A 26,402-nucleotide genomic window follows, 5' to 3' on the forward strand; every position below is an offset into this window, starting at 1 on the left:
ACCATAAATTGAACATCAAAGAAACCCCACCTTTCTGAAAAAACTATAGCTTGGACAGAGGGAAATTTCCAACAGTGACATCACTGACCCCATGCACTGCTTTTTCATGCAAGTGTGCCAACAAGATCTGACCTTTTCCGCCTAGTTCTAGCAACTATGATGGACCCGTAACCAAGCCAAGCTTGGTTTGGTTCGGATCAGTAGTGTGAAAGCTCTCATTATGCCATGCTTAGATATTTGCTTGTTAGACCAGCAGTAACCACAATAGTTCAACATCATCTGTTGGGAAAGTTCACATCTGCTCCTTCCTTATTTAGGGTTAAAAAAAAAATTGACTTCAGAACTTTTAATTTAAGAGGCAATAATTTCATCCAGACTTTTTACTTCTAGATTCATCTGGCCTGGCTCTTGCAAAACAAATACAAGCTAAACTAATTGCTGAGGATCCCCTACGGATGCATTAGGATTATAGTAGAGCATGACAGTGAAAAATCAAGCCGCTGCATCGAGCAGAAAATCTCCATGAATCACGTCTTGTGTGTGTGTGTGTGTGTGTGTGGGGGGACAGGCAGCGGCGGTGGTAGTGGCGGATCAGTAATCATCGGGGAGGCAGTCCAAATGAATACTTCACCGGCAGCCGCCTCGTTCTCCATCATTAGGGCACATTACAGGGCCACAATATACATCATTAAACCGGGCACAAACTATTTATTAAAAGGCAATTAAGGAGACAAGAGTATGTCACTTCTCCCTGTAGTATTAATAGGCAGTAAAACGGCAGAGGCTTAAGGCTAATGCTGAACTTCCAGTCAACCTGACTAATGGCCTCTAGTTGTTCCAAAAACACAAGACGACCCTTTGCCTGGCTACCCAAACTCCTTGCTCTGGCCTAATGCTTTGCCACGCCCACAGACATTAGTTTCTTCTCTGCAATGTCTGGATCTGAGTAACTCCATGACAATTTCTAGAACGGAAAACATTCTAACCGTTTTGATTGGTCCCAGAAACCGATGGGCTGAGCAAGAGCCAGAATACACGTGTGTAAAGCCTATGGGTAAATGGGTGAAAATGTGTCAATGGCTTTGTTACTCCAATTGGTTAGAGGTGATCCAATCACTGATTACTTTGTTTGGTACAACACCCCTCAATTTGACATCACCACAAACGACTTCAATGACGGCAATCTCAGACTGAAGTTCGTAGCAAACGAAAGAGCGTCGGCAAAAAAACTCAGTTTGAGTCGTAAGGCAAGAAGACCCTTCAATATAGTTATTTCTGTTGAGTCACCGCTCATGAGAAGGCACCTCAGAAAAAAGGGTTCTACATCAAACCTTTTTCATGTAAAGAAACTTGTCATTTTAGGGTTCGATGTTGGGTGAAATGGTTCCAAGAAGAATTATCCTACAAGGGACAAGCCAGAGAACACTGTATGGCACCTTTCTATTTAAAGAGTGATCAAAACAAGGTGGTGTAATGTCAGCACAATGTACACTATGAGCCATAAATACAAGGCAGTCAAACCTGGCATTTCAATGGATCTACAGTTGGGGATAAATATGTAGTCTCAGTCATCAACCTTCTGTTTATTTAAAATTAAAGCACCCAGTTTTGTCGTAGTAGAGGTGCAACCTTTTTTCAATACTTTAGAGCGGTTATTTGCCGGCGAGTCTTGATGACACCACACCTGACATTCACACTTAGTTAAGGGTACATTAAAGTTTTTACAAATGGCACAAAAGTTTGACCACACGCACACATCCAAAACTAACTGGGAAAGGTCAATCACTGCAAAAATAGCAGGTCCACATAAATAAAAATGCCTTTAAATAAAAGTAGCATTACAATGTGAAAATTGTGGTGACTTTGGTCAACTAGTGACCGGACAAAGGGGAGGAACTAGATTTGTGTAGCAGGATGACAGATTGTGTGTGTTTGTTGTGTGCGTGTTCATTGTACGAGTGTTAACATTAATCTGTCTTTCAATAGTTTGCCTGTGCAGATTACTTTAGTGATTTCAGTGTGACCAGACCACGTTTCCACAGATAAAAGAAAATGTAATCCAAAAAGCAGACATTCACATAACTGCCACTTAATAAAAAGGGAATTGAAAGATGGAGATAAAGATTCTGTTTAAAATAAATATGGCTTTGCATGTGTCAATCAAGATGACAGATCTGCATGGGTTTCTTCACTGGTCAAATAAAGCTATAGTGAGGGACCTGGGATTTGCAAGTAACTTTGGTAGAGGGCAGGAAGCAAAGCATTACAAATCACTGACACACATGGACACCACATTCAGTCATGAATATAAGGCACAAAAAATACTTCACATACTAGCTAGCATGTGCTCAAAATGAAACTTCAGGTTTTGCATAAAGGTAGATTCAGCTATACACGTTTCAGAAGGGCCGATATCAGGCCGATATCCACAACAACAAAAGATAGTGAAGAGAGGGGATAAGAGAGGCTAATCTACTCCGCAGTAGTTGCCCCTCGACTATCACATTTGCAGGAGAGTGAAAGGACCTCCCATGCACATGTGAAGATGCTCTGTATGGGAATGTGGGTGCTCAAAAGTACAGCCTATTGTATAGCGTTTATTCCTCAATAGCTTTGTTTCACACTGCTGCTCGTATCGCTGAGTCTCAGTTTAAAGGTGAATGCACCAATTTGTAAGTCGCTCTGGATAAGAGCGTCTGCTAAATGACTTAAATGTAAATGTAAAGGAAATGCTTCGTAGCATTGGAGATGTGCAATAATATACTACAAGATCAATAAATAATTAAGGAAAGTGATATAATTTTACAATCATACAATTTGCACAATATTCAACATCAAATACACCCCAAAAATGTTTTGTCTCAGTATCAGTGCCAAATGTAATTTTTATGAACTCCCATAATTTATGTCGTCTCAGAACAAACTGTGGCAGTGGAAATCAAACAGGACTCAAATGTTTCGCTGACAAAAATAAATAAAACAAATTAAAACAATATAAACAAAATAAAAACCCTGAGATTTCAGATTCAGATGCAACATTGAGGTCACCCCTTTTACTAAATGCGTCACAGGGGGGGGGCAGATGACAAGCAGCCACCAGATGTGTCAGTTAACGGCTGACCAATGATGAAATCTAGTGGCTTTGGCAGCCGTGACCCTGATTTCAACCAGTTTTACTCTTAAGACTCTTTCTTGCATTCAGCGGCTTGACACGAGGAGACTGTGTTGAGGTGTGGGTGAGGTGTTCAGCTGATGCTTAGGGCACCACAACACAACACTCCTAACCATTCAGTCCACATTACAATAGGCCTCAGTGCTCTCAGCCATCAGGCCCATTCATTCTACCCACTGGAAATCCAGTAGTACTCTACCCTGCTAGTCTAAATTAGCACCTCCCCCTGGTGTCCCTGCCCCTGTGTGAGGGTGGGGCTGAGCGAGGTCACTGGGTAAAGCTCTTCTTGATGGCCACGTTGGGGAAGAGTCCGCAGAGCTCTTGGACGATGCGGGCGTCCACCTGCGAGCAGAAGGACACGTCCAGGAGGAGGAGCTTAGGACACACCTGCAGCAGCTTTCTCAGGGAAGAGGAGCTTACCATCCGGGTGCCTGTCAATCAACAACACAAACATACCACATGAGTGAGCAACATTAATGTGACCACTCAGAAATACATAGATTAATCAGATAGGCAATTACAGACAAATAATAGTGATTACTGTGTTATAAACGCTCCAAGTAAAATACTATATCAAATATCAGGTGTGAACATAAAATTACTTTATATAAACTTGTGTGAGACCGAGAGAAAGAGATATAGATTCAGAAAGAAAGGGGGAGGTAGTACCCACCCAATATGTCGAGGTGCTGCAGTGCGGGGCAGTTGGCAGCCAGCTCCTCAATGTCTGAGTCGCACACGGTGCGGTTGGCGGTGAGGAAGAGCTTCCTCAGGCACGGCAGGTTGCGGGCCAGGTGCTGGAAGCAGCCCGAGCTGCTCTGCAGTGTGGAGCACCATCCCAGGTCCAGCTCCTCCAGTAGTCTGCACCCTGCAGCCAGCTCGGCCAGGCCGCGCTCCGTCAGGTTTCTGCAGCGCCACAGGTCCAGGGAGCGCAGTGAGCGGCAGCGGACAGCCAGCATGCTGGCCACCACGTCATAGTCGTCTATCTGAAAGGAGAACATAGGGGTGGTGACCTCAGGGCTGTCAGCTAACATAGAATGACTGAATCAATTGTCATGATTCTTGATTGTGGTTAGGAGTTAAGCTGATCCTATAAATGTCTATCTGGCACAAGAGAAAGGTATGATAGTGAGTGCATTTGTGGGGGGGAATCTTACCATCACACAGCTCCCCAGGTTGAGGTGTCTCAGCTCAATGCAGAACGTTAGGATGCTCAACATGGCTGTTTGCTGCAGCAACATAAACAAAGCAAGAGAGAGAAAATGTCACAGAGTTAAGTTTCTATCAACTCACCCAAAATATGATGATTGCACCCCTTTTTGTACACACACAGTAAAATGAGACTCAGGAATGTGTGTCAAAGGTGTCACTTCAAAAAGTACAATAAAACAAGTCTACCCATGTTATTCAATATCTCTCCAAGATGACTTGGTCTGGCAAACACACAACAACAGTATTAGGGTAGCATAACATTTCAAAACGTAAATAAATACATTTGCTTATCACCTATCCACCATTGCAAGACAGGGATAGAGGTGAGATTTCAATGTGGAACTGTCAACATGCCACCGAATGGCAATTGAGTGTGCGTGCCGTGTGCTTTAGCAAATATCTCGAACGTGTACGTGTGTGTGTTGTGGTCTCTTTCTTTGCCTTTTGACAGTCAGAGAACTATTTAATTATACCAGTGACAGCTTAATGACAGACAACAGGGCTGGATGACACATAGGACTGCAGACACACACACACACACAGCCTGCTCAGTCTGCCTGCAGTAAACAACCCGAAAGCCTAGACCTCAACCTCACTGCACTGGAAAGACTACGGTATGGTGTCTGCCTTAGGAAAAGGCTGAAACATGAAAACAACACTCAGAAATGCTCTGTAATGTTTTGTAGCAAGCCTGGGCGAGAACAGTGACCCGAGCTCTGAGTTCATTACAAATGATGACAGCAGAGAATTAGTCCTACGTAAACCACAATGATGCCATCCACAGGTCATGCATCTAACAGGAAACTCAACTACCTCTTAACCCATACACACCGCCAATATACCCATGTGCATTTGCCTAAAAATAAGGCATAACTTGTGTTTACAACATCGTCTCAGTATATGCAACTCAGCAAACGCTTTTAACCAAAGTGACAATGCAGTGAGTGCATACATTGAGGCTCTGTGGGAAATGAATCCACAACCTTAGTGCCGGCATCATGCTTAAGTTATGGGTGCCCCAAGGTTCGATAATCGGCCCACTACTGTTTACAATCTATATAAATAACATCGGTAATGCTATAAAATGCAGATGAAACAGTGTTCCATTGAACCATTGGTTGGCCAAGCCTTTTCACACTTGAAGTCTGATTATAAGCACTGCGGAGGACACTATTGGATCTAAAGCTAGTACTAAATTCAAACAAAACACATGCTTTTGTAGAACAGGAGAGCAATGCTGTTTAATGGCATGAAGTCTTCATAAAAGAATTGCCTCCACACTTCTATGGTTGGATTTTTGGTAGGCTACTTTGAAGCAGGGTAAGACTTTCCTCGTTACAGGGAAGTAAAACTTTCAGGTTTCAAACAATTGGCACAACGGTCTAAGGCACTGCATCTCAGTCACTACAGACCCTGGTTCGAATCCAGGCTGTATCACAACCGGCCGTTATTGGGAGTCACATAGAGCGGAGCACAATTGTGGCCTAGCATCGTCCGGGTTAGGGTTTGGCTGGGGTAGGCCGTTATTGTAAATAATAATTTGTTCTTAACTAGTTAAATAAAGGTTAACAATTGTTTTTTTTTATGTAAAAACAAAAAATACAGCCTCATGCTTACATAGCAAAATGGTGAGTGACGCGCTATTAGCCTGCCTACCGTTGACTATAGCCAATGCACTCGAATGGCAAATGAGAGGCTCGCTTTAATTACGAGTTGAGAAATACAAATTGTAACTCTTTTTAAAGTGTGGCCATCAAAACAGTTAACAATTCCAAATGCAATCGTGTGCTATTTGTTACGCAATGACTGGGCTTATAAAAGGATGTTTCACTCCAGTAGGCTACCAGCTTTTTGAGGAGCTGCTCTCGAGCCGTCTGACAGTTGACTGGCCATTCCGCTCCTCAGACTAGGCTCTGTATGATGCACGCGTGTGATAAATAATATGCATGATTATGGCTAACGAAAATACACACTAGCCAATTTAATTCAAGTAAATTATGCAAATTAACCTACAGACCGATAAGCATGACCGGTCAAATGCATTTTTGGTGGCTAACCGATTAGCATCCCTATTTAGCATACAGTGCCTTCAGAAAGTATTCACACCCCATTGCTTTTTTCCAATTGTATTGTGTTACAGCCTGAATTTAAAATGTATTAAATTTAGTTTTTTTTTGTCATAATACGCCATAATGTCAAAGTGGAATGTTTTTCAAAATGTTTACAAATTATAATTAAAAATTAAAAGCTGCAAGGTCTGGAGTCAATAAGTATTCAACCCCTTTGTTCATGGCAAGCCAAAATAAGTTCAGGAGTAAACATTTGCTTAAGAAATCACAAATTGCATGGTGTGCAATAGTGTTTAACCCTTTAAACCCCAATATAAATTCAAGAATGCTGCTGTAGATTACTGAGAATTTTCAAGATAAAGCTCATTCTGACACATTTCAAACAAACAGACATAGCTCCAAAACAAAGAACAAAATGACTATTACAAGTTAACTTATTATTGAATAGGTTGGGCTCTTTAAAACTATGACACCACATTCATGTCAATGGGAATAACACTCATTTTGTCTTCCATTGTGTAAAGACACTATCAAAAAACAATTAACACAAGTTTTACATTTCAGTACATCTGACTAAATTACTCACCTAAAAATGTACCAAGCACAACCCATACTTATAAATATTATTTACATATGAATAAATCAAATTATCCAAAATGTGATCAGAGGACAATATCCAGAAACTATTTCAAAACACACACAAAGTATTCCATTTGATTGACAATGATTCTTACTTCTGAAACTATGTAGAAATGCAAACAACTATTCAGAGCCTACAGTATTTCAAAATGTAGGTATCCTCTCTCAATAAGATTTAGTACAGACCAGGGCTGACACAAAATGTAGAACTAGTAGCCTACTTTGACAATTCAGTGAATGCAACAAGTATTAGATAGAGACGGAAAGAATATACAAAACACAACAACTGTTCAGAGACAAAAGACTTGTAGGACAAATTCATATTTCACACTGTCACTTTAGCGTTTGCATTTAGCCTAAACATGGAACTTCTACATGCATGGCCCCATTCTGCAAAGTGGCATAGACCACCCAAAAGGAGGTATCTACATATCTCCCATTTTTTACACTGCCTCCACTCTGGATACACACAAAACACCCTCTCTTGTGCCCTTCAAACTTCACCTGCTTTCAAATGAGCTACATCTTGGTCCACACGACCTGGTGCCACACCCGTCTCCCCTCTTCCTGCCACTGTGGCAATATCAAAGTGAATGCACAAGCAGCATTTTGAATGCCTTCAGGGACCAGCGCCTGTGTTTTCTGGAAAGGGGCCTTTGCAGGATCCCTCATAAAATGTACGCTTATGATGGCAATGTTGAGCATCCCCCAAAACATATACGTCCACCATTTTCTACCTGTGCGTCCAACATTGTAATAGCTCCTCAGTTGGTCAAGATGGTCAACCCCGCCCATGTTCTTGTTGTAATCCATTACAAGCTCTGGAACAGATAGAAGTTCCTACTACTTTAAAAACAACTCCAAAACCCATGCCACTGTCACTTTAGGCCCAGGCTATGTGGTACAAGGGTGAATGGTGGGACTTAAGGCAGACACGCCATGGAAGTGTAGGCTCCCCTCTCGGGTGTGCCCCCTCACCCTCTACTCTTGTCTCCCTCCTCTTCACATCTCTATCCCTCCAATTATAACCAAGATGGCATAGCAGTTCAGACGTCTTTTGTCCTCGTCTTGTGTTATATATACACACACACACACACAACTTTTTTCACATACATTTTTTTTCCCATCACCTCATCTTCAAAACAATCTCCTGCAACCCGCCTCACCAATTTATATTTATAAAAAAGTATTATTTACCTCAAATCTGTAATCCTCCAATAAGATAGCCAGAAACTCCAAGAAGCTAGCCAGAAGCTAGCCAGGAGCTAGCCAGGAGCTAGCCCAGAAGCTAGCCCAGAAGCTAGCCCAGAAGCTAGCCCAGAAGCTAGCCCAGAAGCTAGCCCAGAAGCTAGCCCAGAAGCTAGTTCGCGTCTTTACTACTGGCAAATCGTTAGTATTCAACTAACCACGGTTTGAAGTCATCAGCTATCCTTTAGCTCGAAAATCTATCGCCAGTTTTGTACGTCGCAGTGCGGCTCGGAACGGAACATACCGGACCAATTTTTCTCTCCATGTCCCTGGATTTAAACTGATCTCTGGACATTCATACCCGGATCTCACAGCTAGCTAGCTGCTATCCGTGTGACTATCGGCTTTCGTCTAGCCAGCTCCGTCAATCACTCCTGAGTCCCATCAATCACTCCTGGGCTGCAGTCACCTATCCGGACCCGTTTTACTGCCTACGCGGAGCCCCACCGGGCCTTCACAACTGGACTGCCGACGTTATCTACCCGAAGGAGATCCGGCTGGCTCCTCCGTCGCTACGTTACCTGAACGCCCATCTTCGGCCTGCTAACCGTTAGCTGTCTTACCGGCTGCTATCTGAATAGACAATCGGACAATTTATTTATTTTTATTATTATTATGTTTCTTCTTGAGCCTCTATAACTATATCTTTTGTTTTTATTTTTGTTGTTGTTGTGTGATTTGGATTAATCCCCTCTACCACACGGAACCCCACTAATCTACTGACGGAACGCAAGAGGTGGCTAACAACAGACCTCCATCCTATGCTAGCTTGCTACCGATGGCCTGGCTAGCTGTCTAAATCGCTATGACCCCCCAACCAACCTCTCCACTCACTGGACCCTTTCGATCACTAGACTAAGCATGCCTCTCCTTAATGTCAATATGTCTTGTCGATTGCTGTTCTGGTTAGTGTTTATTGGCTTATTTCACTGTAGAGCCTCTAGTCCTGTTCACTATACCTTTTCCAACCTATTAGTTCCACCACCCACACCTGGTTTCAATGATGTTTCTGGAGACAATATCTCTCTCTTCATCACTCAATACCTAGGTTTACCTCCACTGTATTCACATCCTACCATACCTTTGTCTATACGTTATACCTTGATGCTATTTTATCGCCCCCAGAAACGTCCTTTTACTCTCTGTTCCAGACGTTCTAGACGACCAATTCTTATTGCTTTTAGCCGCACCCTTATTCTACTCCTCCTATATTCCTCTGGCGATGGAGAGGTGAATCCAGACCCTGCAGTGCCTAGCTCCACTCCTATTCCCCAGGCGCTCTCTTTTGACGACTTAGCCTTGGTTTCATGCATGTTAATATTAGAAGCCTCCTCCCTAAGTTTGTTCTATTCACTGCTTTAACACACTCTGCCAACCCGGATGTTATAGCTGTGTCTGAATCCTGGCTTAGGAAGACCACCAAAAATTCAGACATTTTAATTCCAAACTACAACATTTTCAGACAAGATAGAACTGCCAAAGGGGGCGGTGTTGCAATCTACTGCAAAGATAGCCTGCAGAGTTCTGTCCTACTATCCAGGTCTGTACCCAAACAATTTGAACTTCTACTTTTAAAAATCCACCTCTCTAAAAACAAGTCTCTCACCGTTGCCGCCTGCTATAGACCACCCTCTGCCCCCAGCTGTGCTCTGGACACCATATGTGAACTGATTGCCCCCCATCTATTTTCAGAGCTCGTGCTGCTAGGCGACCTAAACTGGAACATGCTTAACACCCCAGCCATCCTACAATCTAAACTTGATGCCCTCAATCTCACACAAATTATCAATGAACCTACCAGGTACCTCCTCAAAGCCTTAAACACAGGCACCCTCATAGATATCATCCTAACCAACTTCCCCTCTTAATACACCTCTGCTGTCTTCAACCAAGATCTCAGCGATCACTGCCTCATTGCCTGCATCCGTAATGGGTCAGCGGTCAAACGACCTCCACTCATCACTGTAAAACGCTCCCTGAAACACTTCAGCGAGCAGGCCTTTCTAATCGACCTGGCCGGGGTATCCTGGAAGGATATTGATCTCATCCCGTCAGCAGAGGATGCCTGGATATTTTTTTTAAATGCCTTCCTAACCATCTTAAATAAACATGCCCCATTCAAGAAATTTAGAACCAGGAACAGATATAGCCCTTGGTTCTCCCCAGACTTGACTGCCCTTAACCAACACAAAAACATCCTATGGCGATCTGCATTAGCATCGAACAGCCCCCGTGATATGCAGCTGTTCAGGGACGCTAGAAACCATTATACACAGGCAGCTAGAAAAGCCAAGGCTAGCTTTTTCAAGCAGAAATTTGCTTTCTGCAACACTAACTCAAAAAAGTTCTGGGACACTGTAAAGTCCATGGAGAATAAGAACACCTCCTCCCAGCTGCCCACTGCACTGAAGATAGGAAACACTGTCACCACTGATAAATCCACCATAATTGAGAATTTCAATAAGCATTTTTCTACGGCTGGCCATGCTTTCCACCTGGCTACTCCTACCCCGGTCAACAGCACTGCACCCCCAACAGTAACTCGCCCAAGCCTTCCCCATTTCTCCCAAATCCATTCAGCTGATGTTCTGAAAGAGCTGCAAAATCTGGACCCCTACAAATCAGCCGGGCTAGACAATCTGGACCCTTTCTTTCTAAAATTATCTGCCGAAATTGTTGCCACCCCTATTACTAGCCTGTTCAACCTCTCTTTCGTGTCGTCTGAGATTCCCAAAGATTGGAAAGCAGCTGCAGTCATCCCCCTCTTCAAAGGGGGGGACACTTTTGACCCAAACTGCTACAGACCTATATATCTATCCTACCATGCCTTTCTAAGGTCTTCAAAAGCCAAGTCAACAAACAGATTACCGACCATTTCGAATCTCACCATACCTTCTCTGCTATGCAATCTGGTTTCAGAGCTGGTCATGGGTGCACCTCAGCCACGCTCAAGGTCCTAAACGATATCTTAACCGCCGTCGATAAGAAACATTACTGTGCAGCCGTATTCATTGATCTGGCCAAGGCTTTCGACTCTGTCAATCACCACATCCTCATCGGCAGCCTTGGTTTCTCAAATGATTGCCTCGCCTGGTTCACAAACTACTTCTCTGATAGAGTTCAGTGTGTCAAATCGGAGGGTCTGCTGTCCGGACCTCTGGCAGTCTCTATGGGGGTGCCACAGGATTCAATTCTTGGACCGACTCTCTTCTCTGTATACATCAATGAGGTCGCTCTCGCTGCTGGTGAGTCTCTGATCCACCTCTACGCAGATGACACCATTCTGTATACTTCTGGCCCTTCTTTGGACACTGTGTTAACAACCCTCCAGGCAAGCTTCAATGCCATACAACTCTCCTTCCGTGGCCTCCAATTGCTCTTAAATACAAGTAAAACTAAATGCATGCTCTTCAACCGATCGCTACCTGCACCTACCCGCCTGTCCAACATCACTACTCTGGACGGCTCTGAATTAGAATACGTGGACAACTACAAATACTTAGGTGTCTGGTTAGACTGTAAACTCTCCTTCCAGACCCATATCAAACATCTCCAATCCAAAGTTAAATCTAGAATTGGCTTCCTATTTTGCAACAAAGCATCCTTCACTCATGCTGCCAAACATACCCTTGTAAAACTGACCATCCTACCAATCCTCGACTTTGGCGATGTCATTTACAAAATAGCCTCCAATACCCTACTCAACAAATTGGATGCAGTCTATCACAGTGCAATCCGTTTTGTCACCAAAGCCCCATATACTACCCACCATTGCGACCTCTACGCTCTCGTTGGCTGGCCCTCGCTTCATACTCCTCGCCAAACCCACTGGCTCCATGTCATCTACAAGACCCTGCTAGGTAAAGTCCCCCCTTATCTCAGCTCGCTGGTCACCATAGCATCTCCCACCTGTAGCACACGCTCCAGCAGGTATATATATATATATCTCTAGTCACCCCCAAAACCAATTCTTTCTTTGGCCACCTCTCCTTCCAGTTCTCTGCTGCCAATGACTGGAACCACTTATCTCCCTCACTAGCTTTAAGCACAAACTGTCAGAGCAGCTCACAGATTACTGCACCTGCACATAGCCCACCTATAATTTAGCCCAAACAACTACCTCTTTCCCAACTGTATTTAATTTATTTATTTATTTTGCTCCTTTGCACCCCATTATTTTTATTTCTACTTTGCACATTCTTCCAGTGCAAAATTACCATTCCAGTGTTTTACTTGCTATATTGTATTTACTTTGCCACCATGGCCTTTTTTGCCTTTACCTCCCTTCTCACCTCATTTGCTCACGTTGTATATAGACTTGTTTATACTGTATTATTGACTGTATGTTTGTTTTACTCCATGTGTAACTCTGTGTCGTTGTATCTGTCAAACTGCTTTGCTTTATCTTGGCCAGGTCGCAATTGTAAATGAGAACTTGTTCTCAACTTGCCTACCTGGTTAAATAAAGGTGAAATAAAAATATATAAATAAAAAAGTATTTCTAATTCTTATTCCTCCCTGCCTTTTACTGCTGAGCCCTGACTCTCCACATCACTTCCCTCACTTTCACTGACCTGGAAGAACAGTAACAGAGGGAGAGGAGAAACAAATAGGATACAATTGTAGTCAGGAACATAATCTCTCTCCCCATATAATTACATTGGTAGAAACAAGAGAAAACAAGCAACTAGTTAGTTGACTATATACAGCTAACGTTAAACACTGCAACTATTTCCATGAGTAGGAGAGAGCAATCATTCGAGCTTGACCACTGGCATGGATGTGCAACCAAATGATGATTTACTAATCTGTGAGCTATTCCCCAAATTTCACAGCATCAAACATTGAAGACACCAAACTGCTGTTTACTTATTTCACTCACCTCGCCATCATCACTTTTCGAAGAGCAAGGACGTGTGCGAATCACCAACCAACATAGATAAAGCCTCTTTCACAGTGAAAAGTCATGTCTGCTTCTGCGATGTCATATTCAGTAATGAAGTTTTTTTTTAAAGTCAAAATGACAGCATACCCTGTTTCCGGTTGATGACAACAGCCACGGCAATACGACAACAGGTTGTTAGAAATTTCATTTTTCAATTTTGACAGAGATATTGTTAGAAAAACAAGGCCGTTTGTGGCGTTACAGTAATTTAAAGAAAGGCCGTTGACGGCCGTTTGGGTTGTAAAAGTTCATATGATTTTTGAAAGACTACCTCATCTCTGTACCCCAAACATACAGATAATTGTAAGGTTGAGCACTGAATTTCAAGCACATATTCTACCACAAAGACCAGGGAGGCTTTCCAATACCTCACGAAGAAGGGCACTTATTGGTAGATGGGTAAAAGCAGACAGTGAATATCCCTTTGACCATGGTGAAGTTACTCATTACACTTTGGATGGTGTATCAATACACCCAGTCACTACAAAGATACAGGCGTCCTTCCTAACTCAATTGCCAGAGAGGAAGGAAACCACGAGGCCAATGGTGACTTTAAAACAGTTAAAGTTGAATAGCTGTGATAGGAGAAAACTGAGGATGGATCAACAACATTGTAGTTATGCCACCTAATTGACAGAGTGCAAAGAAGGAAGCCTGTACAGAATAAATATATTCCAAAACAAGCTTCCTGTTTGCAACAAGGCACTACTATAATACTGCAAAAAAAATGTAGCAAAGCAATTCACTTTTTGTTCTGAATACAAAGTGTTGTGTTTGGGGCAAATCCAATACAACACATTACCGAGTACCACTCTCCATATTTTCAAACATAGTGGTGGTATGCTTGTAATCATTAAGGACTGGGGAGTCTTTCAGGATAAAAAAAAATCAAATGGAACGGAGCTAAGCACAGGCAAAATCAGTGAAGACAGTGAATGTGGCAGAGTTACAGTTTCGACTTAAATCTACCTGAAAATATATGGCAAGACCTGAAAATGGTTATCTAGCAATGAAGAACAACCAGCTTGAAGAATATTGAAAGGAACAAATGGGCAAATGTTGCACAATACAGGTGTGAAAAGCGCTTAGATATTTACCTCAGAAGACTCACAGCTGTAATCATTGCCAAAAGGTACTTCTACAAAGTATTGACTCAGGGGTGTGAATACTTATGTAAATGATATATTTCTGTATTTAATTTTCAATACAATTGCAAAAAGTTCACTGTCATTATGGGGTATTGTGTGTAGATGGGTGATTTTGTATTTTTATTTAATCCATTTTGAATTCAGGCTGTAACAACAAAATCTGGAATAAGTCCATGGTTCCATTCAGAAGGCACTGTACCTCTATCTTTGTGCGGTAGAGCACTAGCCGGCGCAGTTGGGTGAGCTTGGAGATGTGTGTAAAGGCCTGGGGGTGGAGGCGGTCGCACGAGGACAGGTTGAGCTCCTGCAGCCCGGGACACGTCTGGGAGATGACCTCCAGACACGGTTCACTCAGGAAGTGACAACACGACAGCTCCAGACACACCAGGCTCCCGCCACATGCCTTCATGAAGCTGAGGGGGAGGAGGGGGAGGAAGTCAGACCTGTGTTGTGGCGTGGCAACACAATATTAACAGGGAAGTTCCAGATTTGGCAACTTTATGTTAGTTTCAGTCTCAAGATTTATTAGTTGCATATACGGGATACACATGGTATACACCGTCCAACTAAAAAATGCTTACTTGCAGGTTCCTTCTCGACAATGCAACAACAATAAATAATAAAAGGTAAGAATATGAACATAAAGTAAATGGCTCAGTAGAATAAAGATTTTAGCACAAGTAAAATACAGAAAGGTACAATTTATAGTCCAATATTTACACAGATGGCTCCTCACCCTGAAATCAACAGAAGTGATGGGCACACACATGCCACACTGAAGACCGAGACCAATGAACCACAAATGTCCAGATCCTCTAGCCCCCCCAACCCCATAACTCACCTGCTGAAGCCAGTGAGGGTGAGGGCTCCACGGTTGCCGGTCCAGGAGAGGTTGAGTCTCTGGAGCAGGGTGCAGCGGCCCTGCAGGTGGCCCAGGGAGGTGTCACTGAGGCGAGACCAGTATGGCTGCAGGCTCAGCTGGATGTACTGGAGGGGGTCACAGCAGTGCTGGTGGAGTAGCTTACAGGTCTGGGTTAGGCGACATAGGTCGGGCAGGGTCAGGTGGCTGACTATCAGCTGGATCAACTGCAGGGGGAGAGAGAGGGAGAGATAATTACAGAAAGAGAATAAGAGAGAAGGGAGGATGGTGGGAGAGGGGGGTAGAGGGAGAGAGAAATATAAATAAATGGAGGAAGAGAGGGATAAGGAAAGCAAGAAAGAAAGCAAGACAAATGTAAACAGACGGGATGATGTCAGGAAGAGCAGATTAATATAAAAAAAGTGTATGTGGCACACACACAAAGCAATATTCTTGTGGCAGTGAGTTTCAGTGTGGCAGTGAATCTGCTTGTTTGTGCAATATGGATGTGTGCTTCTTTCAGTAAGACAGAGGTAGAGAGAGAATAGATGTGTGTATGTGTGCAGTGAATAAACAATACCCTGTTGAACACAGTGTATCAGCAAGCAGATAATAGCTATATTGTATTACACACACACCGGTCTGGAGAGTAGTACATAAAACCAAGAGAACAGCCAGTGTTTTTAAGCTTGTCTTAGAAAATATGACATGTCTTTATGACATGAAAATTACTAAGCATAATATCAAATATCTCCATGGGTCCAAGCAAGTATGTTTAGGTCTATGGGAGATATCTTTTGTTCAATTAAGTCCTCGCAAAGTGCAAAAACTGCCCAAGATATCCTAAGCATAAACATTTTCAGGACTACAGTCAAAGCTGCATTATGTCACTTTTTGGGCGACCCGACCGAATTCACATTAAAAAAAAATCTATATCACATGTTATAGATCTGTCATTCTCATTAAAAGCAAGTATAAGAAGCATTACATCTGTTCTATGTGTGCTATTTCTATGCTTCCATTAAGTTTCAGGTCCTAATCCAGGCACTTGTCATCTCCCGTCTGGATTACTGCAACTCGCTGTTGGCTGGGCTCCCTGCCTGTTCCATTAAACCCCTACAACTCATCCAGAACGCCGCAGCCCGTCTGGTGTTCAACCTTCCCAAGTTCTCTCACGTCACCCCGCTCCTCCGCTCTCTCCACTGGCTTCCAGTTGAAGCTCGCATCCGCTACAAGACCATGGTGCTTGCCTACGGAGCTGTGAGGGGAACGGCACCTCAGTACCTCCAGGCTCTGATCAGGCCCTACACCCAAACAAGGGCACTGCGTTCACCCACCTCTGGCCTGCTCGCCTCCCTACCACTGAGGAAGTACAGTTCCCGCTCAGCCCAGTCAAAACTGTTCGCTGCTCTGGCCCCCCAATGGTGGAACAAACTCCCTCACGACGCCAGGACAGCGGAGTCAATCACCACCTTCCGGAGACACCTGAAACCCCACCTCTTTAAGGAATACCTAGGATAGGATAAGTAATCCTTCTCACCCCCCTAAAATATTTAGATGCACTATTGTAAAGTGGCTGTTCCACTGGATGTCATAAGGTGAATGCACCAATTTGTAAGTCGCTCTGGATAAGAGCGTCTGCTAAATGACTTACATTTACATTTAAGTCATTTAGCAGACGCTCTTATCCAGAGCGACTTACAAATTGGTGCATTCACCTTATGACATCCAGTGGAACAGCCACTTTACAATAGTGCATCTAAATCTTTTAAGGGGGTGAGAAGGATTACTTTATCCTATCCTAGGTATTCCTTAAAAAGGTGGGGTTTCAGGTGTCTCCGGAAGGTGGTGATTGACTCCGCTGTCCTGGCGTCGTGAGGGAGTTTGTCTTAAATGTAAATGATGTATGTAATGTTTCACTTCTGCATATTTTACTTTCAGTTTTGTACACCAGTTTCAAACAGCTGAATATACAATATTTTTGGTTATGGAAAATATTTTTCATAGCGGTTTAGATGGTTCTCTACACTGTACTTGCTTGTTTTAGTCACAAACTGAAATCAGGCGAACTATTCACATTTTTGCAACCAGGAAATGGCAGAGCGATTTCTGCATAGTCCATCTTTAAAACCAAAGCGAGAATTGTTTGGGAAAACAACATCTTGCAATTGTCCTGCAACTATTGCTGTTTCGTGGACAGAAAATGCAGCCAGCAGCCATATACGAGTGTTGTAGTATATGTGAGTGTCTAATAGCGTATTCTCCCTACCTCGTAGGGCAGTTTATCAAAGTATCCATTCCCCAGGTTAATGTGCTTGCCATCCCCGGCCTGTCGGAAGGAGGCTCCCGGGTCAGACAGCTCCTCATCACTGTCACTCAGGTCACAGATGTCGATCCTGGGCATCTTATAAAGGGAGAGGATGGGCCTCTCTTTCTGGCCGCGCAGGACTACGGCGTCCAGCTCTGTGTAGTACTTTAGCAGGGAGCTGTTGACCTCCACGCGGATCAAGTTGGTGGGGAAGCTCAGCTGCTTGATGCTGGGGGAGAACTGCCTGGCCTGGGGGGTCAGCACCTTGGTGGGCTCCTCAGCCCACAACACCTCCCACCTGGGGACAGACAGAGGTACACCTCTCAGGAGGTACACACGCACTCACCACTCTTTAGTCTGAGACATTCAGGGCAGTTTTCCCATACACATACTAAGCCTAGTCCTGAACTAATAAAACGTGCTCAATGGAGAATCTAAGTGGAAGTGCTTCTTATTCCGAGACTAGGCTTAATCTGTGTCCGGGAAACCAGCCCATAGAGTACAAACACAAATTTAGTTGTGGTCCTCTGTAGCTCAGTTATTAGAGCATGCGATTGCAACGCCAGGCATGGGTTAGAGTCCCAGGACTACCCATTTGTAAAAATAACAAACAATGTGCACCGATGACCTTAAAAAGGTCCAATGCAGCCGTTTTAATCTCAATATCAAATCATTTATGTGTAACAATTAAGTACCTTACTGTGATTACTTTTGACCATTTTAATTGATAACAAACAAAATAGTTTCTTAGCAAAGAGCAGTTTCTCAAGCAATACTTTTTCTAGGACTGTCAGAGTGGTCTGAGTGGAGAGGGGGAAACTGAAAACTAGCTGTTATTGGCAGAGAGGTTTGGAACTCTATCTTATTGATCTATTAACTAACTAATAGAAAAACTCCATTCCACAATTGAGAGCATCTTGACTGGCTGCATCATTGCTTGGTTTGACAACTGCACCTCCCTCGATCGCATGGCACTACAGAGGGTGGTGCGCACAGCCCAGTACATCACTGGGGCCGAGCTCCCTGCCATCCAGGACCTCTATATCAGACGGTGTGAAAGGAAGGCGCGGATAATTGTTAAAGAATCCAGGCACCCAAGCCATAGACTGTAACTGGTACCGGAGCAACAAGTATGACATCAACAGGCTCCTGAACAGCTTCTATCACCAAGCCATAAGACTGCTAAACAGACAACAAAATGGCTACGTGGACTATCTGCATTGAACCTTGTATTACATTTTTATTTTTGCACAGACTATGCACACACTCACTCTATTCCCAATCAGTCCTTAATTTGCTCACACACACACAAATACTGACTGTAAACACACACACGCTAGTCTGTTGCATATCCTGATGCCTACAACTCCTAAAACTCAAATAGCCGCCTGTCCCTTTTAATAGTCGGGCATCGGCACAAATTTCAGCCTGTTTCAAATAAACGCCGGGTCTAAATGAATTGTTTGAGGTTACCATGGACACAGCTTTGATATTCCTACAGTCATGTGCATTAAAAACATTATTTAAAAATGCTGTCTTCGTTGCTAACCATGGCGCCACCAAAAAGAAAACACGGCTTGTGATTACCGGTACCGCTCTCCATGGTGCTGAATGGCAAAATTGGAGTGTATGATAGGCAGCTTAGTCTTTGCAAGTCTGACCTGCGATAGATTTGTTATTATAATGGTCACAACAAACAATGTGGTAGTTTTCTCAAAATTGTATTGAGCAAGCGTGTGCATTAAGGAAATAGACGACTGACTCAAATAGAAGCCCGTCTCATAATACGCACCGGTTGTGTTGAGAGATTGAAGTAAACGAACAATCCCGGCTGTTAACTTGAGTTTTACGGTATATATTTTTTTTTTAACCTTCATTTTACCAGGTAAGTTGACTGAGAACACATTCTCATTTACAGCAACGACCTGGGGAATAGTTACAGGGGAGAGGAGGGAGGATTAACGAGCCAATTGTAAGCTGGGGATGATTAGGTGACCGTGATGGTATGTGGGCCAGATTGGGAATTTAGCCAGGACACCAGGGTGAACACCTCTACTCTTACGATAATTGTCATGGGATCTTTAGTGACCATAGAGTGTCAGGACACCCGTTTAACATCCCATTCGAAAGACCCCAATTACTGCCTTGGGATCTTTTTTTTAGACCAGAGGAAAGGGTGCCTCCTACTGGCCCTCCAACACCACTTTCAGCAGCATCTGGTCTCCCATCCAGGGACCTACCAGAACTAACCCTGCTTAGCTTCAGAAGCAAGCCAGCAGTGGGATGCAGGGTGGTATATAGGGAAGGTGTGAAAGTGGCTATGGATGAAAAGCAGAGATTTCACAATAGAAGATTTGTCAAACTACATTTCTACAACCCGAGTCCCACACCACCACTGATCCTTACCTGACGTCTGTGGGAGGGTTCTGAGAGAAGGGATTGAGGGAGCAGGCCATGATCTGGACAATGGCCCCCGGGTGGTAGGTCTCCAGCACCTCCACAGCTGTGGGGTAGACGGGCTCCTCGAAGGCCAGCTCGATGTAGTCCTGGCTATGGAAGGCCTTGGGCGTGCGGCGGAAGGGCAGAGGTGCGCTGGCACACTGCTCCCACCACGTCCCGTAGGCCCTGAACACGGCCGTCTGGGTGAAGTCCCCAGAGCTGGGGTAGACGTTGGGCATGCCGGCCAGGTTCCACATGGTGTATGACATGCTGTTCTCACTGCCGTAGTGGGAGCTGAAGTCCAGCACCTCTATAGGATAGGATAAGGTTAGTCCATCTGATCCCAATCCACCAGACAAAAGCACACAAACACACATTTTGGGAGGAGCACAGTGTCAGCTCCAGTGCAGCACACCTGGAGCTATTTTAAGGGGTTGGACTAAGTGCCTTTCTCAAGGGCACAATAGCAGGTGAAAGATTATACCTTTGGCATACTGTTCCACCTCCACACTGATGGGCAGGGTGGCCCGCTGGCCTGACTCCACGGCCCGCCTGCTGGTCAGCGCCTCACCCCGAGTTCCGCTCCTGGACCGGCGCCGCAGACAGATATAGTAAAACATGCTCAGAAGGGTTAGCATAGGGAACAGTGGGTCAGGGGAGCAGTGGGCTGGGTGTGGCTTGTGGGATGAGGCCCCAGAAGCCCGCCTGGCTCGGGAGGTCGTGCTCAACACAGCGCAGGCTACAGGCCTAGCCACATACAGGACCTGTGGGTTAGGGAAAGAGACAAAAAGACACACAAGGCAAGAGTTAGAAAAGCAAGACAGAAAAAGATTCCCCATTGATCTTCAAGTGCTAGTAGTAAAACCTTGGGCATATTTTTTTTTTTCTTCACAAATTCTTCACAAATAAGCAAATGTATCTGTCTAAGTAATGGATCGAAGTCAACTTTATAGCTTGCTATTACAATAATAGATTTTATTAAAAACTAAATGTTTCTTGCTCATGATGTTATTGAGTTCTTGACCTCACAATAAGCCAGATTCAAGTAACTTACACTGTGGTTCTGAAACTTGAAGCATTGTGGCACAATCAATAATTGCATAATTAATTTCAATCTTAATTTGAACAAGAGGGCTTTGTGTTGGAGCCTATTTAAGAAATAAAAAGGTAGGCCTACCGGTTTGACAGAAATATTTAGGCTATAGGCTGATATGTCCATAGATTTGGTCGTTCAATTACTCCACCCACCATGCACTCTTTAAATAGCCTACCTCCATGTCAGTGAAGGGCTGTTAAGTTAAATCCAAGACACAAATTGAGGGGGTATAAGCCTGCCTTTTATTAAAGAAAATGTCAAAAAGCAGAGGCCGTCTTTGTCGTCTTAAAACAGTGCCTTCGGAAAGTATTTTTCCCACGTTGCTAGGTTACAGCCTTATTCTAAAATTGATTGGGGGAAAAAAACAATGACAAAGAAACAGGTTAAGACATTTTCTCTAATTTATTTTAAAAAAAATAAAAAACGAAAATATCACATTTACATAAGTATTCAGACCCTTTACTCAGTACTTTGTTGAAGCCTTGAGTCTTCTTGGGTATGATGCTAAAAGTTTGGCACGTCTGTATTTGGAGAGTATCTCCCATTTCTTTTCTGCAGATCCTCTTAAGCTCTGTCAGGTTTGATGGGGATGCACAGCTATTTTCAGGTCTCTCCAGAGATGTTCGATTGGGTTCAAGTTCAGGCTCTGGCTGGGCCACTCAATGACATTCAGAGACTTGTCCCGAAGCCACTCCCGCATTGTGTTGGCTGTGTGCTTAGGGTTATTGTCCTGTTGGAAGGTAAACCGTCGCCCTAGTTGGAGGTCCCGAGCGCTCTGGAGCAGGTTTTCATCAAGGATCTCTCTATATTTTGCTCCGCTCATCTTTGCCTCAATCCTGACTAGTCTCCCAGTCCCTGATGCTGAAAAACATCCCCACAGCATGATAACCACCATGCTTCACAGTAGGGATGGTGCCAGGTTTCCTCCAGATGTGATGCTTGGCATTCAGGCCAGAGTTCAATCTTGGTTTCATCAGACCAGAGAATCTTGCTTCTCATGGTCAGGGTCTTTAGGTGACTTTTGGCAAACTCCAAACAGGCTGTCATGTGCCTTTTACTGAGGTGGGGCTTCCGTCTGGTCACTCTACCATAAAGGCCTGATCGGTGGAGTGCTGCAGAGATGGATGTCCTTTTGGAAGGTTCTCCCATCTCCACAGAGGAACTCTGGAGTTCTGTCAGTGACCATCGGGTTCTTGGTCACCTCCCTGACCAAGGCCCTTCTCTCCCGATTGCTCAGTTTGGCCGGGCAGCCAGCTCTAGGAAGTCTTGGTGGTTCCAAACTTCTTTGATTTAAGAATGATGGAGGCCACTGTGTCCTTGGGGACATTCAATGCTGCAGACATGTTTTGGTACCCTTCCCCAGATCTGTGCCTCGACATAATCCTGTCTAAGAGGTCTACGGACAATTCCTTCGACCTCATGGCTTGGTTTTTGCTCGGACATGCACTGTCAACTGTAGGACCTTATATAGGTAGGTGTGTGCCCTTCCAAATCATGTCCAATCAATTGAATTTACCACAGGTGGACACCAATCAAGTTGTAGAAACATCTCAAGGAAGATCAATGGAAACAGGATGCACCTGAGCTCAAAGGGTCTGATTACTACTGTAAATAAGGTATCCGTTTTTGTATTTTTAATACATTTCTAAAAATCTGTTTTTGCGTCATAATTATGGGGTATTGTGTGTAGATTGCAGAGGATTTTTAAATTTAATCCATTATAGAATAAGGGCAGTAACGTAACAAAATGTGGAAAAAGTGAAGGGGTCTGAATACTTTCCGAAGGCACTGTATAACAGAGCTTTGGTCCGCAATGTTTTATGCTAGAAACAAGCTGTAAAATACAGAGGAAAGACGTGACTCGGATGCATATGGGAATATCATTGTTTAGTTGACATTCAGAGGCTGAGCTACAACCTTCTATAGCCGAAGAAACAAAGCCTAGACTTTACTTGGGAAGTAATCTAATTGTCACCATCAATTGATTAAGCTACTCACTTTTTGAACAATAAAATATGTTTAAACCCAGACAGCTTTTAGGGAAACACTTGTAACCTTCTCTCATTAGGCTAAGCCACAGAAGAAGAGTAGCCAGCAGTTAAAACGTACATTTTTATGCGTGAGTAGACCTACTCTGTCTGCGTAGGCCTAACTTTTGAAGGTACCATGCTCAGATAGCTAATGAGGTCTTAGATTAATTATTAACAGGGACAGTTTCGTTGCAAACAAGACACACTGATGTGGCATGCAATTCCAGGTCATTCTATGTCATTTTAATATTTCACAAATTACAGAAAATGTCCCTGTTAATAATTAAATCTGAGGCGTAATTAGGAATCTGAGCTTGATACTTTCAAAAGTTAGGCCTGCCCAGACAGAGTATGCTTACCCACGCAGACAAATGTAAGCCAGCAAATACGATGATAGATTCACCCAATGTTTTTACTATAAATGAGATATTTCCACCCCTACTCTTCTCCACAGTGAACCCACAACCTTCTGGCTCGCAGCCCTGAGCACTATCAACATTTCTGCATTGCCATGTAACGCTAACAGGACAAAAAGTCAAAGAAGTGAAGGCAAATGGTAGACATGTTCTCTGCTATCCATATTCTTTTAATTATTATTTGGGGTTTAGGGGAGTGTCACTTGTTTTTCAAAGCATTCAGGGAGGGTTTGGGTTAAATATATTTTGCTTGAGGGAGGGCCTTCCAGTTTCATTTCAGAGGTCAGACTTTCTCCATGTAACCCTTATGATAACATTTAATCCCTAAACTATTCTCTACCTTAGCAGTATGTATGTTTTTTGGTTTGCTCTCTGTTTCTTCACAACGAACAGATGTTTGCTACAGTACCACTCTGCCACACGGTGGAGAAAATGGGCTAACTCTCCTTGATAACTAGTCCTGATGAAGTCACTTTGGTTGGAGGTATGTAGCAAATGGGCTCAAGGAGAGGGATATACTACAAAGCAAGATCAATGAGTTAGCCAGCTAACTTGTCTAAATATTCTGAAAAAAACATTTACATTTTATTTCTTAAGATGAGCTTGAAATAGGCATGGTCTGATTGACCCAACAACATATTTCTTAGTTTAGCGTTTCTAATGAACCAGATAGCTGGCTTACTTATTGATTCTGTGGTTCTGTGTCGCCAGTTGGTAGAGCATGGTGCTTGCAACATCAGGACTGTGGGTTCTACAGGGACCAGTATGAAGAAAACACATTCTGAAAATGTATGCACTCACTACTAGAAATCACTCTGGATAAGAGTGTCTGCTAAATGACTAAAATGCTAAATGTGGTACACCCCTCAGTTTTTGGTCAGATAGCACACAAAAACACTCCCCAATGAGATCACACCACTCATGTAGTTTCAGTGTTACACAAAAACGCCTAGCCTAGGCTTAATGTTACATGTCTAAAATGAGGAAGAACTGCTGTCGTACTTCCTGCCTAACCATTCGGTTTTCCAATAACACAATCTTCCTCTTTGGTTAGGCCTAGGCTATATCAATGTCATAAAGCAATCAGAAATTATAGGCTGCTCCACCACATTAATTTAGTCTCAAACCAACAGATTGGAAATCAAGTTTCCTTGCAAAGATACTGGCAAAAGGATACAAACATTTCAGCACCAGATAGATAATACCTTCAAAAAGTACAATTATTGTATTATTGATAAACAATACTTAAAAGTTGAGCTGAAACATCAAAGCTTTAGATGTTCCTTCACAGATGTGTGTCAAATTATCTTTCCTCTACTTCCCTCTCCGTGGGCCTACCCCCACCCCAGCCAATTTTTGTAGCTAGAATCCCTTTAGTTTCCACAAATTCTTAACATAGCTAGCTAAGCTAACCCTACCCCAAACATCTGTCAACTAGCGACAGAACATGCCATTGCAGCAATGCCAGATATAGCTTCGTCGTCGTTACGTTAATTAGTTGTTCTTGTGATGTACTATAGCTAGCTAATGAGAAACCATGGAACACACATTAACGTTAATCACCCAGGAATGTGGCTAGGTTAGCTGTGATTATCTTGACATATGGTGGACCAAAAATAAACCAGTAAAAATAAATATAATTTCAGCTAAAATGGATGCAAATGCTCACTTAATCTAATATTCAGAAGACATGATAATATTACGTTTGTAACCGAATAACATTTAAGTGGATATTGTAGCCAGATAGCTAACGTTAGCTAGCATGATTTGTCTAGCTAGCAAACGACCAACTACTGTGGCAGACTCAATAATAAGAACAAACATAACAAGGTTTAATATGTACTTACGTTAACCGTAGATCAAATTAAGCATTCATATAGCAAGACTGTCTTTGTTCCATATCTGAGATTATTTTAGCAGAAATCCTAAAACGGCAGACTTTTGTTCTCACTTCTGTTTACATCGAGTATTAATGCCTATGAAGCAGAGCATTGTGGGAATTATAGTCTTTTGTACTGGAAATATATTTAGTCTGGTTGTGTGTGTGATTATAATCAGGAATTTAAAAAAAGTGTGAATAAAACATTTGTCTGTCAGAATTGACTGAGAATGTAGTGGTGTGACATTTATCCTCTCCTAACAGAGCACTTTCCTGCCACAACCTGCCTCTGACCTCTCAAGGCAGAGGGACTGCATTGTTGGCTGTCTCACTCTCACACACACACACACACACACACACACACACACACACACACACACACACACACACACACACACACACACACACACACACACACACACACACACACACACACACACACACAAAAGAGAGAGAGAGAGAGATATTAATGTATGCTTCTGGTCATGTCTTGGCTAGAATTTGCATAGATGAATGACTTGTCCAGTCACTTTGTCTCTCTGGTGCATTGAGGCCCTATTGTCACCACAAAAGAGCAGTGGGTCTCTACGGAACCCTCAGCAGCCAATCACAAGCCAAGCTCTCATTAGCAGGCGTCCTTTGTGGGTGAAGAGAGCCGATTAATTACCTTTGACTAACAGTGCTGCATTTCTCTCTTTCTATCAATTTGAACCTTTTGGGGTTTTTTTTATAAAAAAAAAATACATCATTTTCATGAACATCAAAAACTTTATCTTTGAAGCTTTGATTTCAATTCAAATAGCCAAATATATTTGGCACCATAAATTAATTGACACGATTAGCATATTTTTCTTGTCAGAGAAAAATTAGAAAGGAGAACAATTCAATGCGTTCAATTATATTATATGTTAAAAATGGTAATAATTTCCTTTGATTATTTCT

At 43.1% G+C, this 26,402-nt stretch overlaps 1 protein-coding gene across 1 annotated transcript; it reads right to left on the reverse strand.

The window, feature by feature from the left end:
* Positions 1–1,559: 1,559 nt before the first annotated feature.
* Positions 1,560–25,596, reverse strand: LOC118364189 (F-box/LRR-repeat protein 4-like). Its single transcript, XM_035745492.2, has 9 exons — positions 25,429–25,596; positions 20,524–20,803; positions 20,007–20,349; positions 17,562–17,898; positions 15,275–15,519; positions 14,633–14,846; positions 4,330–4,401; positions 3,846–4,158; positions 1,560–3,603 (listed from the first exon to the last, which is right to left on the reverse strand). The coding sequence occupies exons 2-9, from the start codon at positions 20,675–20,677 to the stop codon at positions 3,440–3,442; spliced, it is 1,842 nt and encodes a 613-aa protein (XP_035601385.1). The 5' UTR covers positions 20,678–20,803; positions 25,429–25,596; the 3' UTR covers positions 1,560–3,439.
* Between the last annotated feature and the right edge of the window lie 806 nt (positions 25,597–26,402).

This window comes from Oncorhynchus keta, chromosome 31, assembly GCF_023373465.1.
Source record: "Oncorhynchus keta strain PuntledgeMale-10-30-2019 chromosome 31, Oket_V2, whole genome shotgun sequence".
In the NCBI taxonomy this organism is placed as follows: Eukaryota; Metazoa; Chordata; class Actinopteri; order Salmoniformes; family Salmonidae; genus Oncorhynchus; species Oncorhynchus keta.